At 46.5% G+C, this 20,388-nt stretch overlaps 1 protein-coding gene across 1 annotated transcript; it reads right to left on the bottom strand.

Annotated features, from left to right (window-relative positions):
• Positions 1–3,490: 3,490 nt before the first annotated feature.
• FASLG (Fas ligand) lies at positions 3,491–11,125 on the bottom strand. Its single transcript, XM_079760320.1, has 4 exons — positions 10,442–11,125; positions 9,801–9,846; positions 5,486–5,542; positions 3,491–4,613 (listed from the first exon to the last, which is right to left on the bottom strand). The coding sequence occupies exons 1-4, from the start codon at positions 10,787–10,789 to the stop codon at positions 4,219–4,221; spliced, it is 846 nt and encodes a 281-aa protein (XP_079616446.1). The 5' UTR covers positions 10,790–11,125; the 3' UTR covers positions 3,491–4,218.
• Positions 11,126–20,388: the final 9,263 nt, after the last annotated feature.

Raw genomic sequence — 20,388 nt, 5'->3', positions numbered from 1 at the left:
TCACGTAAAATGAGACTGTCCTGAGACAACACTGGGTTAAGCGGAGGGTTTTAGCTCTCTGTAATGTTTAAACATCACCCTATTTAATTATACTTCAGGATTAAAAAAAAACAAAAACAGGCCTCAAAATGGCATCATGCCAGGCTGTGAACATAATGAGCACAGATTATATTCAATATATTCTGCGAACATTTATAGAGAATCTAGCCCATGTCAACATCTTTTATATGGATTACTTCATATATTTAAAAAAATAATAAAAGAGGCATGTGAGAAAATGTTTTAAAGACTATAAAAATGTAATATGATCTTTTTATTATTTTTAATATCTCAGAATGAGATTTACCTGACTATATGCTTGTAATTTTTCTACTTGCTGTGCTCGAAGTGGTGTTTGCTCACCACTTGTCAAACAATTATCCCTCACCTTGGCCAGTGTGGCTCAGTTGGTTGAGCATCACCCCATGCACCAAAACATCATCAGTTCAATTCCTGGTGAGGACACATGCCTAGGTTTTGGGGTTCAATTGATCGATGTTTCTCTCTCTCTCTCTCTCTCTCTCTCTCTCTCTCTCTATCTTTCTGTCAATAAAAACATATTTTTTTTAAGTCTCCCAGTTCTACTTTTTAAAAAAACCACCCCTCCTCCACAACTCTCTACAGCCTTACCTAGTTTAACTGTTCTTCATAGCACTTCCTACCATATATCTTATAGATATTTTTTGCTCTTTCTTTATTTTATATTCACCATTTCTCCATTAAAATATAGCTCCGCAGGGGGCTTTATATTTCAATGTATCCACAATACATAGGGCAGTTTCTGGTACGTGGCAAACACTTGTTGAATGAATGAATGAATGAATGAGCTTTTGCTTCCTTTCAAGTAGTAGGATTTGAGGTGACATTTAAGTAGATAATTGTGGCGGATTTGGAGGATGATAGTGATGTCTAATACTCAGCCTTAGGTGTAATTATACTGCGTGTGTCTAAGGTAACCTCTCTCCATTACCTTCAAACCTTCAGTAGAATTGCCTGCACCCAGCGTCCTGTGGGAGGGGTGCCCTGAGGGAAATGAGCTGTTCCACACTGGGGGTGACAGGAGCCTGGAAGCACAGTCACTGCCAGATCCCCGTGACAGCAGACACTAGAGTGTGGACCCCCCAAAGGTTGAAGTTCTTCCCTGACATTCCCAGAAGATTGCAAAGAACTCTGGGCTTCCCACAGAATGTGAGATGGAGGTCCATGTCATTCTGTTAAGAAATAGAAGAAAAGGTGACCCAGTTGAGCAGATGGAGCCTGCGAGTGGGAGAGGAGGGACATCTAAATTCTACTTTCCTCTGAAAAATGTACCAGCTAGAATGATGGAGAAGTGTCTCTCCGTAAAGGGGAAGCTTTGACCTCACTGAGGTGATGCTTTCCGACCTTCTGAGGGAACCTTCAGGAGCAGAATACCCACTTAGCTGTCTGTATACCCACGGCCAGTTGGTCTCTTGATGAGTCCCAAAGGTCCCGGGCTACCATCAATAATTACATTATTTCTGAATCTGGTTCATTTCTGACTCAGACATGAGTCTGAAGACCTAAGGATGAGGTTTTGATTCTGCTTCCCTAGGAATGCCTCTTCTGCCTGTGCATGATCCAAAACCCTGAGAAAGAAGAAACAACAAAACACAGAAAGGAAAAAAAAAATGATCTCTATAACTTCAGAACTTAACCAAACTCCTTTGAAAAAAATGCAATTTGACATTTGGTGACATGCCTTCTTAGCTAAGGACCAGACTTAACTCCCTAAGGAAATCTTTTCTTTTTAGAAGTGAGATGTGTGTTTTTTCAATTACAGTTGACGTTCAATGTTATCTTATATTAGTTCCAGGTGTACGGCCTAGTGGTTGGACAAGAGTCCGGCTCGGAGGAGCCAGGCCTCTCTCTCCAAGCCCCCTCTCTCAATGAGCTGTTGTTTCAGATCAGTCACTCGCAGTGACGTCCCCAGAAGAGCTCTTTTCCTGTTAAGCTGTGGTAAGTCAAAACCTACTTCAGAGAATGCAAAGTCACCACTCTGGGGGGCTTTAAAAAAAACATGGTTTTATGTGTCTTTAGTTGTCTGAAAAGAAAGAAAACCTCAAACTACTGAACCAGAAGTAACCTTTTTTTTTTTTTTAGCTGTTCTTTGGGTTTAGTGTTTCATAAAGAAACAATGGCCGATTCCATTTTTAATGAGCATATTCAAACGTTTTGGGATTTTGACAGCCCATATATTTCTACCGAGGCAAAGAAAAGTAAGTCAGGATCCTAAAGAAACTGTTAACCTCTCTTCCATAGAACCAGAACTTAAAGCATGGTGAGCTACACACCTGTCTCCAGAGAACGTCAAAGGCATTGAGCAGGGCTCAGAGTTAGAGGTATGAGAGTGGCAATACCCAGTACGAGGAGCAGATGGCACGTCACACCAGCTCATCTCAGGGGGTGGGACCACTTTCTCTTTGCTCTGGTACCATTATCTAGAAGAGCCCATCGATTTAAAAAAAAAAAAAAAAAAAAGGTCCAGCAAACTTCTTGATGGTTGGAGCCAAAAGAAAAGGAAAAGGACGAAGAGGACTTCATTGTGAGGGCTGAGAGCACAGACCAGCAGCCCAGGAAGGCGAATGCCTCGCTGGCTTTCCCCAGGAGGTACCTGGCCAGGAACCTGACTTCATAAAGCAGCTGAATCAAAGAAAGGTTTTAAAGAGAGCAGGTGACATACCCCAACCTGAACCTTTGACTATGTTCATTAGTTTATTCAACAAATATTTATTGAGCATCTTCTAATTGACAGTTTCAGCTCTGGTTACCTGGCAGTTCTCATCACCAGTCTCAAGAGCAGTGACTTCTGGAGAACAAAGTGTCTCTCACGGAGTAGCTTATAAATAATGGCACATTCCTTTCTTTTGACATTCTGCTATGTGTCAGATACTTTATGTATATATTGGCCCTTTTCTGTCTAAGAGAGGTCAAGGGGCCTGCACAGTGAATACGTAGTTAATAAGTGAAGGAACGAAGATTCAAACTCAGGTTATTTTAGCCAAAAGTCTGTGCCCTTTCCACTATGCCCACAGGAAAAGACAAGTTGTCATTAAACCTATGGAAAGTTGGGTGAGCTTAACCACGGCAATAATAATAGCAATGGAAACTTTGAATAATGGGAGACAGAGAAGGAAGAAAATACAGAGAGGGGACGAGAGCCTGGCAAAGTCCTTCTCACCTAGTAAAGTCTCCTTAAAGTGGCCTTAAGTCATAATGAATTAAGAAGCCATGAAGAAAGAAATACTAAGGAAAAAAGCAAAATCTTTTTGACTTCTAAAAAGTACACCCATATTGCTTATCTGTATTCTAAAATATAGTTTTTATTACATGTATTCTTTTCATTTAAAATGCACAATATATATATATAAATATTGATTATATTATAGGAAAACAGCATCACTAGGTGACAATCCAAGATTAGAGGACAGTTAGAGTTGGTTGCCAAGATGCATTTGAAACTGACCCCAAATGTATCCCCTATTTTCCTAACATGTTCTTCCTATTTAGGTAGCTTTCCCAATCTCTCTCTCACACACACTTACACACACACACACACACACACACACACACACACACACACACCTACAATTGCTCTGGAAACATACATGCTGTGTAGGGAATGGACTGCATCCCCCAAAGATTTCCCTAGCTTTTCTTATTTCCCTCACCTGGCAGCTGAGGCTGTGGCTTTGGAAGGAAAAATGCTGCCACTGGGACACGGGCCTTTCAGTCTCTTGAGCTTATCATGCAAGCCTAGTCAGCTTGTTCCATCCCTCACACCTGAAACACAGCGTCCCCTGAGGTAGACAGTAGACCCACCACAACAGGTGAGTTACAAGGTGTCCTTTGCAATGTGCCCAAACACTCTTGGCCTCTGAAGCTGAATGTAGACCACCCTGGTAGCCGCTTTGCCCCATCTTACATGTTGACAGGCAGCCCAGTGTTATGTTCATCCTCTATCTTCCTCCTCCCGCCTGGCTCATGGACCTTGGGCGAGATGAGGAACCATAGACCTGCTGGACTCTGTGGCCTCAGAATCCTCTTGGTTTATGTCTTCTCACTTGACCTCAAGTGGGCTTAAGAAGACCCTCCTTCAAGACAACATTCTCAGCGCCTGTATCAAGGAGCCACAATGGAGAGAATCCCAAAGTGCTTTTCTTAGAGCTTATATAAGCCAAAAAATGTCTTAGACTCTTCAAAATTGACCAGAGAGTACTCAGACACATTAACATATAAGTGGTCAGCACTGGTGAGATTGAACACCGCGCCCAAGTAGCTGCTACGGGCCCACATCTGGCCAGCAGTGCAGTAGTCCATCATCTTCTCCTCCATCAGCACCAGGTCCTGGGGATACTTCAGGTTCCTCATATAGACCTTGTGGTTCAGGGGCTGTTTCTTGCAGGACTGACCCCGGAAGTACACCTTGGAATACACGAAGTACAGCCCAGTGTCATTGATCACTAGGCTGCTCTTCTTATACTTCACCCCGGAGACCAGGGCAATTCCATAGGTGTCTTCCCATTCCAGAGGGATGGATCTTGAATTAGGCTTGCCTAAAACCAAGTCAGAGAGGAGCTTTTAGCCAGGGAAGCTCATGCACCCAACAAACTAAGCTTCCAAGGCAAAACTGTGGACCTGTCCTTCCTGGAGCAAAAGATTTTTTTTTTTTACCCCAAATGACATAGCCCCCATAGAGCTGGCCAAGGGGTCAGACTCACCCATCACTAAATTCCTTCTTAGACACACAATGGGACAATAATATATAACCTTAACCAATTGCAGTAAGAAGTTAGTGAGTGGAGCTTGGCTCTCTGGAACAAAGGTTCTATGATCTTCAGAAATAGAAGGTTAGGCTCTAGGGTCCTCCCATGAGGGAAAAAGCCAAATCCAAGGAACTCTACAGATCTAACGTTGGAAAGGACCTGAGGGACCCAACTCCTCACCTGCAGTCCCCCTCTCAGGGCTGAAACCCCCTTTCCTCTGTGTCCCCACAGCATCATGCACACACCTTACGCAGAGAACGCTCTTCAGTATTGAAGTGGTGACCTGTGTACCTCTTTCCCTATTGGATTTTAGGCTTCTTGAAGGCAGGAACCATGTATTGTTTCTCACCACGTCCCCAAGGCTTGGCACGTACACATATACATGCTCTATAAAAGCCTGCCTCTGGGCTGGATCATTCTGCCGAAATAATCCCAGGGACAGAGGCACACACAGCCTGTGATACTCATCCACTTCTCGGGTGTGTATGAACTTCCCACAGGGACTGCCCCTACCACATCGCTATCCATCATTTCACCACAGCCTGAAAGCCCACCCGTGCCCGGACTGGGCCTCTCCTCCAGTGATTAGCTCCCCCAAAACACAGCAATGGAGACAGACCAGCTGTTCTACTTTCTGTCTCTTTCACCTTCCCGATACACACCTGTCAAATGGGCCACTTTCCTCTGCTCCCCTTTTTCAGAGGCTGGATTGGAGTGACCTGTATCGTAGAGAGATGAGATATAGAAGTAAAAATGAGATATTGGCTATTCTTTTGGTGGAACTCTAAACAGGGCATTTAAATAAAAGAGATTTTTTTAAAAGCATAAATAGCAACAGTATGACACATACTAATGCAAATCCAAACTGAGAACTCAGCGCCCCTGTATTACAGACTCGGAGAGGTAAAAAATAAACCAAATTAAGGCAGACATAGGCATGTTATACTGTTACAATAAAATGACATTCATTAACAATTTTATTCATTCATTAGGAGCTGTCATATCAGTTACTGCATTTAGAACGTGCCACAACCCTTTCAGGTAGAGATCCCAGTCCCACCTCGTAGATGGCAAAATGAGCTTAGACGTTGGGTGGCTTGTCCAAGAAGCCCCGACTACTCAGGGTCAGAGTGGGACCGACTCTGGGGAATCCTGACTCCTAAGCCGGGACTCTTTCTGCTCTGGCTTTACTGTCCCTAAGACTCAGCAGGCCAGAGGGTGGAGGGGACTGCTAATTCCCCTCCTGGCTGCTAGGTCTTCCCCCAAAAGGCATTCTACAACCTGCCCCAAATTAATTATCCTAAGGTTCAAACAGCTCGAATGGGTTCATAGAATGTATAATTGTGTTTGGTTCCCTTACGCCTCCTGGTGTGACCTGAAATTGCCCAGCTCGCTGCCTCTGTGCCTTTGCTCATGTTGTTCCTTCTACCCAGAATGCCCTTCCAAAAAGATCTCTATGTTAAATTGCTATCAACCCTATAAATACTATCGGAAATACCTCTTTCTTTGGGTCACCCACCCAAGCCTTTTTAATCAAATAGGATTTTCCCCTCCCAGAATCACGCTGTCTTCACCTCTCTTGTCAACTTGGACACCCACCCCTTTTCTGTGAAAACCGTGTAACTTGCCTAACTCTCTCAAATAAATGGTAAACTCCTTCCGACAGGTCCAATCCACCAGAGTACTCAGCTCAGTTTCTAACACAGGGCATGTGACCAGTAAATGTTTGCTAAATTAAATGGAGGAGTTAAAATAGAGAATAGTTCTCAAAATAAGACACTACTTCTCTGACTTCAAATATTTAACTGAATAGAGCTATAGAGCTACCACTTAGCTAATGAATTGAGCTAAGACATTGGAGAAAGAGTCTTAGAAAGGTTCATGAGAAGGCCCCAACAACTGAGAACGTTGCCTGAGCTCTCACTACCTCTGCAGCCACCCAAGATCACCCATCATGAATGAGGTGCTAGTGAACAGGAAAGGCAAAGCTGACTCTGGCCTGCATTCCTGCACCACAAGCCATCTGTGCAGCTGATCTGACAGGAAATGGTGCATATCTTTATAGCCCTCAGAGAGCCTTGTATGGTATAGCTCTCATAGAAAGCACTCAACAAGATTACCTGCTGGATAAATACTGGAACAAGGAAACTAGAAATATATCCCATACTTTGGTGATGACTGTTTCCTGCCCCAGGATCTTTGCACATGCCATTCTCATTGCTGAAATGCTTTCCCCTATCCTCCCACTGCACTACACACACACACACACACACACACACACACACACACACACACACACACACAATCACAGGACCTCCTTGGGACTTCCCAGACCACTCTGCCTTAGGCACACTCAGCACACTTTGGAAAGATATGGTTTGTTTGCCCGCTTTGGTTTAGCTTCTCCAGCTTGCTTCAAGCTCAATGAGGGTAGGCCCCTCATCTCTCATATTCTCAGTGGTCACCCCCAACCCAACACCCATCCTGGCACATAGGAAGCACCCCAAGAACATTTGTGAATGAATAAAAGAGGTAATGAAATAACTGTGGGAAAATGGAAAATGAAAAAGAAGTACATAAGGAAGCTTAGTGCCTCCCAGAGGGAATCAGTTACCATGCTAAAATATAAATTCTTCCAGTTCTTTGCTGAGAACATAAAGATATAAAAATATGCATATATGTATATAGTCAATATTAAACTAACTTGTGTTTTTACCTAACACTATAAAGTGCACACTCTCCAAGGCATTAAGTGTCCTTCTAATATATGGTTTTTAGCTGCTGTTTATTATGCTGTCATCTCAATATACCATGGTGTATTCAACTAATCTCCTATTAAGAGGCATTTACATTTCTCCTGAATTATTTATTATAAATAGCCTTCTAAGGAAGTGATGAACATCCTTGTACAGCTCTAATTATTTTCTAAAGATAAATTCTTTGTGATAAGATTACAAGGTAAATTAACAGTTTTGATCCTTTGATATATGTTTCCAAACTGCTCTTCAGAAAAGGGATAGTAATTTACAGGCCCCTGGCTGTCCATCATGTTTAAGCAGCCCCTTTCTCTCATTTCTTCCCAGCTGGGTTTGTTTTTTAACCTTTCCTAATTTGATGGATGAAAATGGGTATCTCTTGTTTTAATTTGCATCTCTTATCTTATTAGTAAAGTTGCTAATTTGATTTCCATGTGATAATTAACCAATTTTGGGTCCATCTGGGTTGATCTGGAGAAGATGATTGTTTTGGGGTTGGTAGACCTGACTCATCTGCTGGCTTGACTTTTAATCACTAAAACCACTCCAGAGAGTGGGTGAAAGATGAGTAATTGGGTACCTGTTTCACCAGCCACATTCCACTGATTTTCAAATCCATTTTAGTGTAGAAATCTTCTAGAGACTTTGTTTTTTCTAGCAAATATTTCTACACTGCTTGTGCCCATCTGGACTTTCTTACCCTTAGGGACTTGGACACAGAGCTGGGGACCAGAGCCTCCTGAGGTTGGCTCCTACATTCTAGGGCCTAGAATCTAGGCAGTAGGGCGATTTAGGACTGAGCGGGCACTTCCTGAGGAATGGGCTCCCCTTACTGACTGGCCAGTGCTGCCCCATGTTTCTTCCCAATTTCTAATAAGATTTACTTACTGTCTTCCCAGAGGCATCTTTCTTGCCATTTTTATTTCTCATTTCATAATCATCATAGAGAGATGGGAGTTGCCTTATTTCACGAGGTATCAGTCCATATACTGGAAAGCCCTGTAGTTCCACACCAGTGGTTTGGGGCACGTGACCTAATCTGCCTGGTGTTTTGTCCCTTTTCTGAAAAATGAGACACCTGGACTAGATGCTGTCTAAGCTCCCTTCCCATTCTTACCAAATCTAAAGGTTCATAAATCCTAGGTTAATCTATCTGCCCTAAATCTGTCTGTCCACAGTTTTGTCCTGAAATGTGATGAGGTCAATGCTCAACATTTCTCCTTCCTCCTGTCCTGGATCTCATACAAAGGATTTTCCTTTATTATTACTTTTAAAAATATGTTTGTATTGATTTCAGAGAGAGGAAGGGAGAGAGAGAGAGGGAGAGAGGAAGAGAGAGAGAGAGAGAGAGAGAGAGAGAGAGAGAGAGAGAGAAACATCAATGATGAGAGAGAATCATTGATTGGCTGCCTCCTGCACACCCCACACTGGAGATCGAGCCTGCAACTTGGGCATGTGCCCTGACCAGGAACCGAACCATGAACTCCTGGTTCATAGGTTGACGCTTAACCACTGAGCCATGCCAGCCAGGCCTTTCCTTTATTATTGAAGTTAGTTCACAATGACCTCTGTGGTTGAAGCTGGACCACCCTTTGAATAACGGCTGACATCTTCTCCCAATCTTTCTAGTGACTGCAAAAGAATCATCCTAATGTGGATGATCGGTTTCCCACTTTATAAAAGCTTCAGTACATCCTATGAAATGCTTTAACTAAAGCTTGACTCTTGATTAATCTCTTAGAGAATTTAAAGAGAAGACCTTTCCTAGAAACATCTCTCTCTCTTTCTTTCTCTCTCTCTCTCTTTCTTTCTCTCTCTCTCTCTCTCTCTCTCTCTCTCTCTCTCTCTCTCTGCCCCCACCTCTCTGTGGAGTTACAGCCACAGCCCTGTGCCTGGGACCCAGGAGGCCGGAGGAAGGAGACTGGCCTGGAGCCAGCTGCTCAGGGGGCAAAGATCCAGGGTTGAAGAGGTGTGTGTCTCTTCCCAAAGTCAAGTGGAAATTATTTTTAATAGTGTGCAGTACTCAGATAGACTTATTTTGAACAATTAACTTGACTTCATAGTTGAAGGCAGATCAGGGAACCAAAAGGACCAGAGAGTCAGAATCAGCCAGGATTCCTATTGTAGTAAAATGTGTCCGAGAACGGATGCAATTCACCCACAGGGCCCACCTCTGAGGACCATCTTTGGAAACCCAATGTGCATGCATAAAAGGACTCACCTATTTGCTTCTCCAAAGATGATTCAATATGCCTTTGGCTGGAGGACTGGCAAAGAGAAAGAGAAAAGTCGTATAATGAATATAAAGTTCTCTAAGCAAAGGAGTCAGAATTGCTAAATATACCAGGCTCGGGGAGGGCATGCATCTGCATACCTCACAGCCTCTCCTACCTCGGACTTTGGCCGAGCAGCTGTGTCTCCCTGTGCCTCAGCTTTGTGATTTGGCATACTTCTGATATTTTTAACTCTTTTTTTAATTTTTTTTTTTTTTTCAGTTTGGCCATTTGCACAAATTCACTTCTAAGCGATACTCAGCGTTCCTTTTCCTGAGCCACTAAGGTCGTGGCTCACCAGGCTGACTTGCCGTCTCAGGAAGGAAGAATGTAGCTGCAGCCTCTCAATGAACCTGACCCTTTACATGATAAAAAAAAAAAAAAACATTCCTTTTACTTGTGCGAGCCTCCAGTTCTCTGTCTGTAGCATAGAATGGCTAAGACGATCCACCTCTAGGGCGGGAATAAAGGACTGAAGAGCACTTTGCCAGGAAGACCGCGGTCCGTGCGGACCAGGGCAGCCTGGCACGGTCCACCGCGCGGAGCTGTCTCAGCCCAGCGCTCGGGCCCCAGGAAGCACAGGGCTTACCTCTCTGAGCTCGGCCAGCTCCTTCTGCAGGTGGAACAGCTGAAACATCCCCAGCCCCAGCGCAACCAGGGCCGCCAGAATCATGAAAAACATCACGAGGAGACACAGGCCTGTGTTGTGGTCCCTCCTCTTCTTCAGGGGTGGCAGTGGCAGTGGCAGGGGAGGCAGGGGTGGCAGTGGCGGTGGTGGTGGTGGTGGTGGCGGCGGTGGTGGTGGCCTCCTCTGACCAGGTCTTCTAGGCACCGAGGAGGGACAGGGGAGGACTGTCCCTGGAGGAGTCCAAGGAGAGGGGGCCCTGCTGTCCACCCAGTAGATTTGGGGGTACGGGTAGTTCAGGGGCTGCTGCATGGCAGCCACAGGCTCCAGCCGCCCCCTGCAAAGGGCGTAGCTCCTTCTCAATCCCTGGAGTCCAGGTGTCACGGAGGAGACATCTGCTGCTGACTGCTCGAGAGGAGGGAGCCGACGCCTTCTTTATAGAGTTTCCATGGTCAAGGGCAACACCTCACTTGCGTTCTCTCTTTCAGCTTCTCACAGAGACACCCACTCACTTTGCATCTGAAGCTGAGAACCCTCAGGAAGCTCAGCGCAAAACCCGGGAAGTTTCCACCCACAATTTTCTGATGAAAGCCTGCACTGCCCAATGGCTGCTCGAGCGCCTGGGAGGCTGGCGGGAGGCTGGGCGGGCCCTGCGAGCAGGTAGCACCAGGTGCAGGCCCGTGGCTTCAGCCACCGCCCAGCTGCGGGCGGGCGCAGTGGCCACGGGGTGCATCCAGGCACTGAGTGGCACGGCCGTGGAGTTGTGGAGGGAAGCGTGGCTTTCACATCTTACCTTTTACATGAAAGTCTCATCTCCTGCTGTCATCCTCTCCCTGCACAAAGCCTTTGTACCCGACCTTCCAAAGCACCATAATTTACAGTGAAACACCTGCCCCACCCACTGGCCAGAGGTCCCACCCGAGGTTGCAAACCAGTGGCCCATATGCCTTACGGAAGCCACAGACCTGTTTTGCTTGTGCCTCACAATGTTTTTTCTTTTCATTGGTTGTCCCTTTATCGAATTGGGATACTTCATAATAAACATCTATTTTCTCTTCTGTTTTTGAACATTAGAATGTTGGACATCCTGAAGGCCATCTCTGCAAATGCAATCAGCAGGATCTGGGCACCAGCTCCCCCCCACATCTCCCCTCCCCGCAGACATATGCTCCAGGCTGCCCAGCCTGCACCCCCTCCTCGCCATGGACAATGCCTTCCTAGTCCCCGGAGGCGTTCCTGTTCGCTGGGGCTGTTATGGCTGGCAGGTGAAATGCAGGCTGCCCAGTTCAATTTGAATTTCAGATCAACAGTCAATAATGTGTAGGGTAAGTAGGTCCTAAATCACATGGAATATATGTTTTAAAAATTATTCATTGTGTATGTGAAATTCAAATTCAACTGATTGTCCTACTTGTTCATTTGTTTGTTTTTTAGTAAAGATGGCAACTCTAGCTGGCCTGGCCCCACCCTTTCCTCTGGCCTCAGGTACCACTTATGTGCCAACAACTTCCCAGCTCAGCTTTGGTCACAGTCTTCCTATAAACCATATAAACCTCCCACAAACTCTTACTTTCCATTCTACAGGAGAGCCCTGCTTTTCAATGCCATTAGCTTCTCCATCATGCTTTGGCATTTCCGTGACTATCATTCTGGCTCTCCCCCTGTACCAAACCAACGCCAAACCTGGGTCCCTGCCACATTCTGCCCGCCCCACCCCTCCCTATACAACCTGTATCACCCGAGCTCACCCTTTCTGGTGACAACGTCAACTCCTCTCTCTCCCTCTCTCCCAACATTTAACTAGTCACCCAGGACAACTGATTTTCCCTGAGACCTGTCTCTCACATCACACCTTCTCCACTTCCATTCTTCCTGCTGCTATTTTTTTTTAATCTCTCACCTGAAATACTGCAATGGCACCCTAACTGGTCACTCTGCCACCAGCTGTTCCCAAACCCAAGTCTCCCTGAAAAATGCTGCAAGAAAGGTGTTTTGAAAAACAAATTTAGTTCTCTCACTTCCTTGCCCAATCTGTTGGGAGGTTCAATTCCAGTGGTATATTCATCACATAACAACTTTTTACATAACGTCTTGTTCTGGGCTCTTATTTCCATTTCATTGGTTTGTTTCTGTATCCCAGGACCAGGGCCACACAGTTTTCATAATCATGGCTTTGTAGAATGTCTCAAGAGCTAGTTATGACAAAGTTCCTCCTCTTCGCTCTTCTTTTTCAAATTGATTTGGCTACTTAAGTATATTTAATCTCTCCTGAATGGATTAGGACAAAATAATATCATGTTCCTAAAATGTTCTAGAGCACTATTAACTGTAATTGCCGTAGTTTGGGGGGAGGGTTATTTTTACAATGTTTTTTTCCCTGATTAGATTTTTCACGACCTTTAAATTTTTTCTCTAGGATGGTCTCCTACATTCTTTCTTAGATTAATTGCTTGACACTTTGTAATTTTGTTGTGATTCTATATGGTGTCCTGTTTTCTGTGCTATTTTTCCTCTCTATGGAAGGCAAGATGACCCCAGGGATCCCCCACCTCCCAGGATTCATGCTCTTTTATAATACCCTCCCCTGGAATCTGGGTTGGACCTATTGACTCACTCCCAATAGATACAGCAGATGTGATGGGAGAGCACTTCCAAGATCAAGTTATAAAAAACTGCAGCTCTGGATTACAGACGGCTCACATGGCGGAAAGAGAGAAAGGAAGCAAGCTCTCTGAAGGGCACTAACCCCATTCGTGAGGACTTCGCCTTCATCACTTTTTCTAACCCTAATTATTTCTCAAAGGCCCACTTCCTAATACCATCGCATTGGGATATATATATATATATATATATATATATATATAGTAATTTTAATACTAATACAGCTGAGCATTACTGGTTTAGATAAATGCTCCTTATTTTATAATAAATAATCTTGATTTTACAAATTTGTGGGACTCTCTTTTTACTTCAGATAGTGTGTTTTTGGACTTCTGTTGTTTTATTTTATATAGATACTAGTGGCCCGGTGCACAGATTCGTGCAAATTGAAAGGAAATGAATTAGAAGAAATATTTTAATATCGCTATTCACCCTTTCTCTATAATAGAAGTGTTGTAGATGAAAGAAAATTAGTAAAATTGTCAGACATACAGCCAGTCACTTAGCCTTTTATATATATAGATAGATAGGGGTCCCAGAGTGCAAGAGTGCACTCTGCAAAGTTGCTGTCATACAGGGTGTGGAACGCAAACACAAGTGTGCAGTAAACCAGATTCGGGGCCCACAGTGCCCCAGCAGCAACATAACCTACAGCCGAAGGTGGAATCGCACGGCCCCATGAGGAATTGGGCTCCCTCCTCTCTAGTTCTGGGGTGTGTCACCCGAAAACCACCGCTGCCAAGTCACCACAGCTCGGCAGTTCCTGCGTTGAGTGTCTGCCCCCTGGTGGTCAGTACGTGTCATATGTACTGGCTGTTCAGATGGTCTGACAGTTACTTAGCCTTTTATATAGAGAGATATATTATCAGTAAGAAAAAATGACAATTTTTAATCTTCCCTTCCTAGCCCGATTATACTTCAAGGACTCTATAGAGGAGTAACTGTCATCATAAGCATCTACAGTTTCTCATGACAAGTATGATGTTTTCTTTAGGCTTTTGTTCTTTATATACTGCTTCTGTCACTAAGAGAAGTTCTCTATCATAATCTCAGGATCTCATCAGCAAACAGATGGAACACTCAAACTAGGAGAGTTTGAGGAGGGCTTAATAAAAGGAACTGTTGACAAACATATAGGTAGGGTGTAGGGAGACCCAAAGGAGTGGTATGCTGCTCTTGAGCCAGAAGGAACAGGGTTGCTATGACCATAAGACAAGGGACGAGATAAGTTTAATAGAACCTAAGGACAAAATCGTGTGCAGAAGACACAAACAGGAACTGTGACTTCCCGCCAAGAATTGCAGAGGAGCCTGGAGAACAAATACTATGTGTCCCACCACCTTCTTCCTCCTGTTGGAGCTCCACTTTGCACAAATTCAACTAGAAGCGAGAGGGCAAGGAGCCCATTGATACAGTTCACACAGGGAACACTGTCAGGAGGGAGAGCCTAGAATCTTAATTCTGGTTTGTGATGGGTTCTGTTTTCTCTGTCCTCATATTCAAGTGGTAGTTTAGGGGGACATACCGTATTTTCCGGCATATAAGACAACTTTTTAACCCAGGAAAATCTTCTCAAAAGTCGGAGGTCTTATACACCGGAAAATACGGTACATTCCCAAACAGACATTTTCCCCCCCAAGATTTTTCAACAACGACTCTTTGTCTTCTCACATCCAGAGCCGTTTTAGAGATGTCGGTGGTCCATCCAACTCCTATTCCTTTTTAGGCATTTTGCTGTTTTACTCCACAAGGTGAGAGGCAGAACCAAGATTCTTTCACACCAATTCTGACTGCTCTCCACAGGCTGTGCTGTTTCTCTGTTGTTTTGCAGAGGCCCTCTCTCTACTCCCACCTCACAAGATCTGATTGGCTCGGGAAAATCTGCAAGGCGTAGAAGGTTTGTTTTCTCACTTGAGTAGGTAGGTAGCCACCACTTGCTTTATGCTTTAATTTGATCTCTTGTGTCCAAGAGAATGGAGACTTTGATGTCCTTTTGTAGTATGGAAGGATGAGTTGGGGCATAAGCTATGAAGCATCACTCTTGTTTCTCCAAGTTACACCAGGTTGAGGGGTGAAATCAAGAGAGTGAGGATGACAGTGGCAATGGGGTCAAAATGATCCTTCAGCCCCACCCCCACCCCCCAAAAAAGGATGATCAGATCCAAGATACTCCCCTTCTTGCCCTACCCTGTGGATCACTCAGAGGCTGGTCAGGAAAGCAGAAGCCACTCCAAATATGCAGAGTAAGGAAAGGGTTAATACAGGGACTGAAGGCTGCACAAGCAAAGGTCAGGGAGGTCACTGAAATGCAAAACCTTGAAATGCAAAACTCGTGCTACAACCAATAGTTTTCGCTGCCAGCAGCACTCAAGTGGGTGATTCTTCTCCCACATGCCTTTCAGCAGCTGCTGTGAACAATGGCTCCTCCTATGGCTCCTCCTCTTCCATCTTCCAATCTCATGCAATTGCTACCCCATTGTCAGGACCCAATCAGGATCCCACTTGCCAGGAAATGTAGGAAAGGTAATATATAGGCTCCTTAGGGACAGGGAGAGCACTGGGCATTGACAAATTATATGTGGTACACTGTCTGTCTTGTTCAAGGGTGCAATCTCAACCAATACACATTGACTGAATTAATGAAGGCAAGAAGGGTCCCAGGTCAGAAACAGGACTGTTTGGGGGGAATGGAAAATTCTTCCACAACCTCAGTCAGTGATGAGATGTGTCCCATCTCCTGACACTCTGCAGGTGCTGCGGCCTGCTGCTGACTTTATTTTATCGTGGAAGCTTGACAACATTCACATTCAAGTAGAAATCTGACCATGTTGTTCTACTGTGTCAAACAACACTCTTGTGGCTCACCATGGCCTTGAGAATGGAATCTGAAGTCGTCATCATGACTTCTAAGCCTCTGCATTATCTGGGCTCTTCCTAACTCTACGACTTACCTCCTTCTACTCTCTACCTCTCTCACCACACTGTGGCCACATTGGCCTTTCTGTTCACCAAACATGGTAAGTACTTGCCCACCTGAGGGCCTCTGCCTAAGATGCTGCTGTTCCAAATCTAGACTGGTGTTGGAGACACTCCATAAGTATCTGTTGATTCAATAAATATAGTTGAGGAGACTGACACTCAAATACGTTAAGTGACATTTTGACCCCATTGCCACTGTCATCCTCACTCTCTTGATTTCACCTGGTGTAACTTGGAGGAATAAGAGTGATGCTTCATAGCTTATCCCCCAACTCATCCTTCCAAACTGCACACATCCTTCCAAAAGGTCCCATAACCTGTGAGCATTTGAGCCAAAATTCTAACCCCGAAAGGCCACAGAATGAGTGATTATGAAGCAAGAATGCTCATTTTCCCTGTGAGCAGCACCCCCAAGAGCACAGAGCTGGGAGCCCACCTGCAGGGCAGCGAAGAAGTGGGGTGGGATGGGAGACACACCCCAAACACCATCTTTTAAGACTGGAAATGCCTGATCTTGTGGGCTCTTTCATGAACCCCTTCTTGATGTTTGAAACACTTCAATGCATAAACGTGTGTCATGGTGGGTTTGTGGGAAAGCCAGATGCACCAAAGACAGGCTGAAATGTCAAAGTCGTTGTTCTCGTCACCCACTGTTTCCTTTGAGTGTCTGGCAGATGTTGGTCAAGGCTGTGCAGCTGGATGCCTCGAGAGCCTCCCACCCTTGGGTCCCACAGCCTTGTGCCAGCAGAAAGGGGACAGCCAGCCTCCGCCCAGTGAGTGAAGAGCGCTCAGCCGCACCTGTTTGTTATATCACAAATGAGATACTTGCCCCTGAGCCTGGTTTGCAAACCAGCTGCAGCTCTGTCTCACCAGCCCAGAAACTTCCATGGCTCCAGAATTTCAACGCTAGAATGCTGTGGTCACCCTATCATGCCCCTTCCTTACCGATGAGGACCTGAGCTCCACAGCAGTAAGAGGAGTCCCCGAAGACCACAGCCGGTGTGTGGAAGAGTCAGGAAGAACACCAGTCCTGTCTCCTCGTACTGCCCGTCCCCACACACACCTGAAACACCTGGACATGCACTGGCACACCTGATGCCTCCCGGGACAGGGGCGGACACCTGTCTGAGTCAGCCTCTGCTCTGCAGACACCTGGCCTAGACACCTGCAGACACCGACCCCACGGTGCATCCATCCTTGCACGTCTCACCTCACATATGAAGGCGACTGCCCTGTAAAGAAAGGGGTGCTCTCCCGGGGCCTGCTTGGGCTCCATCCCTCAAGGCAGGGATTCCAGCAAGGGAGCAAAGGGCCTGCAGTTTCCTTCCCCTGGCAGCTCTGAATTAACCCACCCCTTGGCTCCTCACTTTCCTCATCCCCGCACAGCAAATACTTCTCTACACTCTACACCTGCACCCTGCCGTGTGTGTGTGTGTGTGTGTGTGTGTGTGTGTGTGTGTGTGTGTGTGTGTGTGTGTGTGTGTGTGTGAGACCTGCAAAGGCCCCGCTCACTCTCCCTGGGCTCCGGCTAACAAGGGCGGAGGAAGGGCCTGCTGGAGAGGGTTGGAGCAAAGAATAAGGACCCAGTAACTATGGTCCCTAAAGAGACTGATCCCCCCACACACCTTCTGTTGGTTCTATTTCAGCTCCCACTCCCCAGAGTGAGGCACAGGATGGGTGGGAAACTGCGGAAGCTATCAGAAGGCGGCAGGAACCACTTCCTTTCACAGAAGGTCTTGGGGTTGACGCTAAGTGTCCAGGCTTCTCTGCTCAGAAATCTCTTCTCTCATTTACAGATGCACATTTTCTACATTCTCCACTTTTCACATTTTCCTGCACCTCCTGGCGGGAGAGATGCCTGTGTTTACAGTCATGGGAGTGAGAACTGAAATCAATCTTAACACAAGGTCATCTGTTCATTCATTCATTCGCTCTGCACGTACCATGTGGCCCGCGTCAGGCATGGACCCTGCCTTGACTCTCAGCACAGTGTGGTCATCCAGTGTAACCCCCTCACTGTCCAGGAAATCTCAGATAAAAGACCTCCCCCAACTCCACTGAGCACAGCATATCACTTCCTTCTTTTTTAAAAATGTAAGCCTATTTGAGTTGAGTTTCTGACACTTGAAACCAAGAGACCTAAAAATGCACACACACACTGGCAGCTTAACGGGAGCAAGTTTCAGTGAAAGGGTAGTGGCCAATGTTTTGTTCCTGGCCTGACGCCCCCCAGCCCCTAAGAGGAGGAAAGGTCAACCCCACCAAATGGGGGTGCCAGTGGCAGAGCCCAGCTCACCCAGAGAAAAGAGTCCATCCTGGGCTGCATCTCCTCCCTCCACCCACCCAATCTCCCAGTGAGACTCAATTTGAGCATGAAACTGCTTTCGATGAGGTTTCGCCTCCTCTGACTCCCACAATGCTTTCCAGGTCCCCAGAAGGTAATTTTTAACGTAGAGGCACCCAAAGAGGCCTGAATTGGGGTTCATCATCAGCCGAGTTTCCTCCATTTATCATAGACATCCGATCCCAAGACCTTCCTCATCTCTGTGACCGCTGTCCCTGCCTGTGTGGACACTGGTCCTTTAACGAAGGGGCAGCATTCATGACTGACTGCCGCTCCTAGTGTTTCAGCAGCCGCCTTGATTTCTTGCGGCCTTTCCTGGCTGACTCCCTGCGGACCGTCAGTCCTTCCTCCCCACGTGGAGCTGGAGGAAGGGGCACATTGCGGGCTAACAAGCCCCACAAAGCCAGGAGCTACTCGGTCCTCCTGCCGCCGACCCCCTGAGCACCAGGAACCATATACCCTATGGGGATGCAAGGGAACACGGAGACACCCCTGTCTTTCAGGCACTTCCACGGGCACCTATCAGCGGGGTCTTGTTTGTAGCCCTCAGATTACATGATGACTATTAAGGTTATGGGCAGTCAGAAGACATCACACCTTTCTGAAGCGCATGCCATGTTGGGGGCTCCACCAGCCCGACCCCATCTATTTGAAGTGTATTCGGAAGGCCTCACAACCCCCGGCCCAGTGTGCGCCCAGTGCAGCGCATCAGGGACCAAGAGTGGGCAAGGGCAGGGACTACCCTGGATTCCTCAACTCCTGCGTGCTGAGCTCAGCACTGCCCACCTTAGGGGACAAAGGGGCGCTGGTCAGTCCTTGCACTCAGTGGCCCAGAGCGCAGACCGCAATGAAGCAGAGAAGGCCCCAGGGAACAGGAACTGCGTCACTAGCGTGATAACCGCTCTGGATACATGCACGTTAGTAGTGGGTTGGAAAGGAAGGGAAAGGAGTCCTGCCTGGACTGAGGGTGGAGCTGGGAGAGAAGGAAACATTTCATGGAGGAGGATGAATCTGAGATGGGGCTTGAAGAATGAGGCCCACTCGTTTATTTTAACTTTGTGTCTAAGAAAGAAAGAAAAAAAAAGATCAAGCAAGTAACCAGTTCAAGAGAAACTGTCATTCTGAGAAGTGACCGGATTCCTCGTTGCTCATGTGATAAGAGCCTTCCTGCCAGCCCGTCGCATCCTGTCCACTGGGCAGCGAGGTTAGTTGCACCTGCACCCCTCCCGTACCAGCCCTACTCCTCTGAGGGAAGGCACACACGTGGTGCCCGTGGTGGGCTGTCCCCCTCAGCCACCCTACAGGGCACGAGCACCCCAGGCAGCCACCTGCCGCCCTGCTAGGGTTTAGCAGGGCGGCAGGGTTTAGCCTGAGCACTTTCTTTTGGGTTGGCTCTGACCCAGCCCGAAAGTCAAGGTTTCCAGAGATGAGACAGATCAGAGGCTGCTCTGCCCACAGCCCTCTGTGGTCTGGGCTGGAGCCCGGCGTTCCAGAGCACAATGGAACATGTGCGTGCTCCACCGCTGAGCAGCTGTGATTCAGCCCGCCTCTTGTTCCATGGGCTGTGACACACGGGGAGAGGTTGCCCAGACGTGGGTCTTCGAGAAAACCTGCAGGCACCCTCGCTGAGGTTCTCAGAGCGTTAGACAAAGGAGGCTTTAACCACTGGAAACTCGGGTGGCAGGAGGCAGACGAAACCACAGCACAGAGCCAGAGGAGCTGCTGGGAGTGGGGCTGTGCCAGGGAGAAATTCTCCTGTCTGATGGCTGTGCCCTCCACCCACAGGGTCTTCTCTGGTTTTGCATCAGGCTGTCCTTCCTCACGTCACCTGCCTGCTCCATTTGCATGAGTTTGCAACCTCTAGCTTGGCTTCAGAATGTGTGGCTTAAAAATCCCGCCATGGTTACATTTACACAATGGAATACTA

The sequence above is a fragment of the Cnephaeus nilssonii genome, assembly GCF_951640355.1.
Source record: "Cnephaeus nilssonii genome assembly, chromosome: 21".
Taxonomy (NCBI): Eukaryota; Metazoa; Chordata; class Mammalia; order Chiroptera; family Vespertilionidae; genus Cnephaeus; species Cnephaeus nilssonii.
Note: the sequence above shows the minus strand (reverse complement) of the source record. Positions and strands in the feature narration are given on the sequence as shown.